Below are 7500 nucleotides of genomic sequence, written 5' to 3' on the forward strand. Positions count from 1 at the left end.
TTTGGAACTTGTAAAGCACTCTTGGACATTGCAATGTATTCAGCGCTATATAAATAAAGTTTAATTATTATTATTATTATTATTATTATTATTATTAGAATTAAATGACTAAATGAAAATACACAAGATTCCCTGCGACTCTGAGTTTCGTGCGTACAGTATGCACTCATCAGGCAGATTTAATGAACAGACTTATTAGCTAGCTATATATACATATTTACGATGAGTAGAACAATGGGGTCCTGATTACAAAGGGTGAGAAGGGCGGAACTGGGGGTGCGGTGTAAGACTGGCTGAGCTAAAACAAGCGCAATACAATAGCTATTGTGTAGGATAAGCCTTAATTGTTCTTGAGATAAAACTTGTTTTCATGTCGGCATTTGGATACAAGCTCGGATCGTTTGTTCAGTAGATTGTTGTTGCTGCGTTTAATTATATGAAGTTTTTCTGCTAAGCATAAATCACATCTTTTGCTTGAATTGTGATAGGGGCGGGCTCTTGCAATGGTAGACCATGTAGTTGAAAAGCTGGTGTTGCTGTCTTTGAGTTGCCAGATGTATTTTGATAATTCAGTGCTATTAGAAAGTTTCCTGTTTACAGTAAACAAGGATTTTTTTTCAGGCTTTCTTCCCTATTGTTTAAGTTGGTGCTTAACTGCACTAATTTCCAACTCTCATGTATACACCATGCCTAAAATAGGATGTTGTTTTCTGAATTTTTTTCTTAGTGCAGATAGTATGTAATCACGTTAGTACATGCAGAATCTTCGGTTCATGCTATCGAATGGCGATTGGTAGGCCAAAAGGTAGCCACTGGTACACTTATCTTTGGGTACGCTATTAGTAATACACGCCATTGGTAAGGGTAGTTTACTGCCAGGGCATATGGGTTAGTACTTTAGTACCAATGACTAAGAGTAAAAAGTACAAAAAAGGCTCTTAAAAAAGGCAGCATATGCTCACGTATTGTAACAATGGCTAAAAAACTCAAAACATAAGATTACTCACCAATACTTGCATTAACACCTTCATGTTTTGCCAAGCTAATGAGAAAGCCATAAAAGGTGACACGATCAACACACGATAAGAGGTCTTTGATTACATCAGCAGGAGGACAACTACGAAGAGAAAAAATTGAAGAATTGAGCTTGGAGAATGATTTGCTTCAACCTCATACCTATAGAAAAATAAAAATATTGCTTTTTAATAATTTCGTGCAAAACACATGAGAGGGGAATTGCAAAACATCTCTTTGGTTTTAAAGAGATTCGGGCATTCTCTTTGTATCCTTGTTTGATGGTTAATGAGTGGTACATGTACATGTGCACTGTTTTCACACTGCATCAGTGCACTCCATAACTCTGCGGCAATCACATTTGCAAGTCACGGCTGCTGGCAAAAGATGCTGCCAGGAGAAACGGAGCTTTTTTATGTATGTAATGTAATTTTTTTACCCATGGAACACCTTAAGACCATTCAGGAGCTTGTTTCTCATGCGCCCATGCTTTCCGGATCAAATTGGAATTTTGCAGTGTTTGCTTTTTCTGGATAGGAGGAATCCGGAGTACCCAAATCCTCTCGGAGGAAGAGAACCAACAACAAACTCAACCCACATGTATATGAAGCTGGGACCAGGAATCGAACCCGGGCCAAATTGGTGCAAGGCAAGTGCTCTCCCCACTGCATCACCCCTGCTCCCTTTATTTACATGTGTTACTTATAGGAAACAAAGAGCAACGCCGCGAAAAAAATACAGAGCACTTGTGTTATTAAATTCTCATTAACATGCAAAAATTTTTTGAGCAACATTAAAAAAAAAAAACCCAAAAAGTCAATTATGACAATTAATTTATACCTGAAAGCATTATTGCTAGTATGTAAAATTTGTAACACAGCTTCTAAGAAAGAACGCGCATCCACACCATCGATAGAGTTACCAAGCCCCTCATCATGTGTCGTGTTGGAAGCTACCGGTATTTGAGACTTGTGTTGGGGTGGTCCTGAAAGTGTAGGTACTGCTACAACAATCTGACCAGGTCTGTAAGTGCCTGATAGCAAGGCCTGATAAGTACTATGGAGTTTCTCTATGAACTCTGTAAGTAGAATTCACAATAAAAATGATTAGTGTCTTCCAAATACCCAATTTCAACATACCGTAAAATTCCGAAAATACGCCCCTCCGTGTATAAGCCCCTCCAAATATACGCATCCCAAAGCGGCAATGCAAAAAACCCTTTGTTAAATCGCCCCTTCAAATATAAGCCCGCCAGGAGCTTGTACTTGGAAAATTGCCCTCAAATACAAAGTAAAGCAAAGCAAAAACGGTAAATTTACTTCCAACAATATAATAAGGCTAGCCCAGTTGATCTGGAAACACAAATTTCCCTCCGTAGATAAGCCCCTCCAAATATAGGCCCTTCTAAAAATAAGCCCCCTCAAAAAGGGCCTTTGAAAAATATAAGCCCCGGGGCTTATTTTCAGAATTTTACAGTACCAGTTATAATCTAGCATTTTTGAAAGTGCCATGTAGTGCATTTCCTGAAGTTTGCAGTCATGTAATTTCATGCCCTGAAATTTTCCAGAAAATTATTATTAACTTGACCCTTTGACTCCCAAGCTGGCCTGAATTGGCCATTCTAAGTATTTTACTCTGTCTAACACCAGACGATTTTACTAGTCTAGAGTCAATGGGGAACCCCCAGGGAGTCAATGGGTTAATATGAGCTATTTATGCCAAAATAGGGTTAACCCTCTGACGTCCAAACCACCCTAAGCCGGCCAGACTTAGTATTTTACTCTGTCTAATGCCCGACGATTTTACTCGTCAATGGGGAACCTCTAGGAGTCAATGGGTTAAGCATAGTAACACAAAACGTTTTACAGGAAAGGTACAAAAGTCAGACTGGATAAACTCGGATTGCTCACCTTGGATCGCATGAAAAACAGTTTTAACCGCAACCCCAACCCTAAAATCATTTGACATTTGCGTTGTCAATTTTTTTGTCAATTCAAGGTGAGCAGTCTGGTCCGACTTTTGTACCTGTCTGCTCTTTGTACACAAGGAGTCAAAATTAGTTGACAATGGCAGTCATCGTTGCTCTTGCGTTTCAAGAAGCTACATGATATTTAGCTAGTACAACAGATTCATTTGAAGAGCAAATGAAGCATACTACATCATTTGTGGAATTTGGGGTGAACTACATCCGGTAGTTTGTGTCAGTGAGGATTAAAATAGTACATTGTATTACATGTATTTAGTGATCATTAGTCAATAAGTAAGGACAGACATCTGTGATATAAATACATCAGTGGTGTTTGACAAAGGCTTTGCCCTATCTTACTTTGGTTGAATTATACTGAGTGTTACACTGCGGGCCAATAGAGTGTTTTCATTTGCATGATCAGTAATCTCGTTTTTCCACTGAAACAAAAGAAAGCGTTTGCATGATAATAGACCTCAATTCCCGAAGGATTACGTAACAGTAGTTGGGTACACCAACATGGCTGCCGTTCCATTGTTTAGGTACACCAACACGGCCAAAATGATGTCAAGTAAAAACACTGCAAAGGGCCTTGCTTGTTCACAGCCTTTCCATCCCCTTTAAAACAGTCACTGTTTTGTTTTACCTGATAAAGTACTAAGATAACCAATGCAAGAATGTTGTTCGCTCAAGTTTTGAGCATTTGCCCTTAGTTAGAGACAATGCATGTCTGGAAAACCATGCTCACCTTCATAAAAGAATTGTGTCTGGAAAGCATAAAGAAAATCAGCAAACGACATGAGACAATCAATTGCATCTTCCATCAAAATAATCCTGAAATGTGAAATGCATAATGTGAATCCTCTTTCCCTTTCCTACCTAAAACAGTGCCTTATAGTTTTAACCTGGACGATTTAGTCTTGCTGTATTTTGGTGAACCCATAGGGTGAATCAAATACAAGAGACGAGAAAAAAATTTACATTCCACTTGTTATACTACACACTAAAATAAATTGTACATTAAGCTATTTATTATCCAACTTTGAATTGTAAACAACCTAGAACATTTGACAGATCTGTATGTGACAAGCACATGGCAAATGTCAGCACCTCAACTAGTCAAACCGGTTTCTACTGAACACATAACTAACTATACAAATATTGTGGAATGCAATTGTTTCGTGTGTTTCTGTACAACTAATATAGTTGGATTATAAAAGGGTTTATTGCAATTTATTGCAACATTAGATTACATGTATCCTTTAACAAAACAAGATTTTTCATTGATATTTAATGGAGGGGACCTTCATGGGCGAAATTTTTTGCAATTTCTTTTCTCATGATATTAATGTCACTGTTCCTTGGTATCAACATAATTAAGGCGCAATAGAAGAAGACAACAGACGCATTGGCGTTTTTTGAGGGGAACACTGCCTTGTGACTGGTTAGCCTATGCGACTTCCAGATTGCGTGACACAGAACAACCTCACTTATCTCTCCAGCACTATGAGCTGAGTGGTAAACAACACGTGCTGGATCAGATATTAAAGAGTACTGGTTAGTGAGCAATGTACAAAGGCAAACAAGCCAACAAGCTTGTGGGAAGTGGCTGCGCAGACGTAACCACCACAGATGCGTCCAAGGCCACTGCATCCCCCCAAGCCAAACCAGCCGAAACTGAGACTTACACATGTGAAAACTTAGGGGTGACTGGTAGCAGTCAGAACACCAGCAACCGAGTACCTTAATAATCTGGTACACCAGCAGCAGCAGCTGTGCAGCCCCAATGCAGAAGCTATGCCCCTTAGGGCTATGGTGGGGAAGACTGACCACCATGGCGCTATTCCGGAGAAGTTGAGCAACAACTCGCCTGGTAAGATAGCGGTCAGATTGAAAGCACAGAAGTGGTCCCTGAGGAGGCTTGGTTAGGAGGAAATATGTATGCATGGCCATAACGGCGCAAATGGGGGAAAAAGTACGAATGAACATGAGGCAGTGTCCTCGCTGGAACGCATCGGTTTTCGACGACTTTATGTGAACTGTCATGTACTACGGGCAAGCAAGATTGGGATGGAAACAAATGCAATCAGTAGAAAAATCGGTGCTGGAACGAAACTGACTGATACCAGGGTAAGTAAACTGGCTACAGCAGAGAAATGCAAAAAACGCTTAAGTAAAAAAACAAACCCTAAAGTAAAGTAAAAACCTCTAGGACTTAGCCAGGACTGCAATATAGGACGGATGGTGCCAAGTACCCGAGGGGTAACCGGTTGGCGACGAATTTGCGCATCGCTCTGAAATCAGAGAATGTCCTCGAGAACCTTGCACAACAGAAGCTTGCCCTTTATGGGATCGGGGAACCCCGCTGTGATATGGAGGTTACGAACCGCCACTAAATAAAGTTTAATTGCACAGTGACGTACCGATCTGCTTAAATAGGAAGCAAAGTAAATGAGTGTACCTTCAGAAGCTGGTAACACTTCCCCTGAAAGGCTTTGGGGACGGTTCATGAGGCAAAATGTTAAGAAACGCTTTTTCCCAGTGCTGTAAGCGCGATTGATATTCTTTGCAAGGCCCCAGCTAGCGTAGGTTAGGGCCTCAGCCCTCAAAGGGTCGTTAGCAAAGGCGGGATGGCACAAAGGAATGTGGTCTGCAACGGGGGCGAGAGCCCAAAAACGCTGCATCTGAAAGGGGAGAGCGCATCAGTAGCACCATTAGAAACCCCCGGAACATGACGGGCCCATACCAAAAAATTGTGTTTCATAGAAATGAGAATTGCCGGTATTACACCGTACCAAATCCACAGTACGCAGGACCTTGGAATGCCCTGAATTAATTGTAGAGACCACTGATATCACACCAGAACTGAAGGTACTTTCCCTGTGAAAAAGGGGTGCCATATTGCACAGGCCACAACGATGGGGAAACGTTTCTGCCACCCAATGCTAAAGCACCCACTAACCGCCAAAACCCACCGAGCTTGCAGCATTGGTATAGAGCTCGAGGTTCGGGGATGGGGTACTGGAGGAGTCGAGGAAGAAGGAATGCCCGTTCCAATCGCTAAGAAAAACCTTCCACATATTTATGTCCTTAAGGAACTCCCAGCTAAGGCAGATATAGTGGAAGCAACTGGGGACCCCTCTGGTCAGATTGATTATGCACTGAAGTAAAGTTCTGCCTGGAACAACTACCTTACATGCAAATTGAAGGGAGCCAATTAACGACTGTAGCTCCACTAAGCGCACAGAATGGCGTTTTGTAAACGAGGCTAGGATATCCTGGATGCATGTTAATTTATCGTTGAGGAGGCGAACCTCCATGCAAACCGAGTCTAGGACAATGCCCATGAAATCAAGGACTTGAGAAGGGCCTATAGTTTTGGATGCTACCACAAGGGCGTTGAGCGACATGACAACCCTTAGTAACATGTAAAAATTCTCGAGACACAGCACTTTTGAAGGTTTTGTGATTTAAAAATCATCTAAGATATTAATTGTGCTTAAGAATCCATTCGATACTATCGGACAGTTGGTTGAAAAGAAAAGGGGAACTATGCAAACCAATTAACGACTGTAGCTCCACGTACGGCTACGGAAACTGTCTCTGCAATGATCTCCTTGATGGCAGCGCATTGGGCTGGACTTAGGGGAGTCGATCCGTTGTGATTTTCCACAGGCGGTGCTGGGTCATCAAACAACTTGCCGATAGAAGAGGATGGGTCTTTGTCCGACTGGGAGCTGTCTGCGATATCTTGTTCGTGGACAGGTGTGGACGTGTTTGGACCTGATTATCAGAGTTTGCTCGCGTGTGAACGGCGTTGGAAGTCGAGCAACGGCGACTAATGGTTGCCTTCTTGACCTTAGATGATTGCTTTTGCCCACAGGTGACTGCCTTGGAGGGATTGCTGAACAAGGCAGTTGCAAGCCCAGCGGCAAACTGAGCTGTTGAACGCATTATGGGTAGTTTGAGAGCCTGTAAACTAAGCTGCAGTACTTCACTCGATAATTTTAGGAGGTCTTCCTTTTTCGCTGTGGAACGACTGTGGCTGAGAGCAGGACTAGAACGAACCATGATGAAAAACTTTTAAATTAACAAATTGCAAGCAGCTAGTTGGTTTACTATAGAAGACAAACTGCCAAGTGAACCTTGGATGGCAAACTTGAGGCTTTTATAGCTAGACTCTGTCTATTAATGTAGCCAGTTGTATAGGTTCTGTTACGCAGCAGGTAGGCATTACATGCGCTCTTTAGGAGTAACGAATGAGGCCTTTACAGATTTGGACAATGCTGGTGTACGCTACAAACTGAGATCTAGGAACAAAGTCTTTATGTCCTCATTTATTTACAACAAGACCATTGATTTTATGACCTTGAACGACCGAGTACAAAGAAGACAAAGATAACTAACTCAACATATGAATAGCCCCTTTTAGTACGGCCACGTTCCATTAACCATATTTTACTGATGGGGCAGTAAAATCTCATTAGTAATCAATACTATTTACCTTCATTTTCTGAAAA

The 7500-nt window shown here is 41.5% G+C and overlaps 1 protein-coding gene across 3 annotated transcripts in view; it reads right to left on the minus strand.

Annotated features, from left to right (window-relative positions):
• Nucleotides 1-7500, minus strand: part of LOC138014478 (centriolar satellite-associated tubulin polyglutamylase complex regulator 1-like) — a 29008-nt gene that overhangs the window by 13816 nt on the left and 7692 nt on the right. For all 3 annotated transcript variants that reach the window (XM_068861554.1, XM_068861552.1, XM_068861553.1), the window contains exons 6-8: nt 3729-3814; nt 1855-2092; nt 1008-1117 (exon numbers count right to left, since the gene is read on the minus strand). In XM_068861554.1, coding sequence (XP_068717655.1) covers nt 1008-1117; nt 1855-2092; nt 3729-3814 — 434 coding nt within the window. The remainder of the gene's footprint in view (nt 1-1007; nt 1118-1854; nt 2093-3728; nt 3815-7500) is intronic.

This window comes from Montipora capricornis, chromosome 8, assembly GCF_036669925.1.
Source record: "Montipora capricornis isolate CH-2021 chromosome 8, ASM3666992v2, whole genome shotgun sequence".
Lineage (NCBI taxonomy): Eukaryota > Metazoa > Cnidaria > Anthozoa > Scleractinia > Acroporidae > Montipora > Montipora capricornis.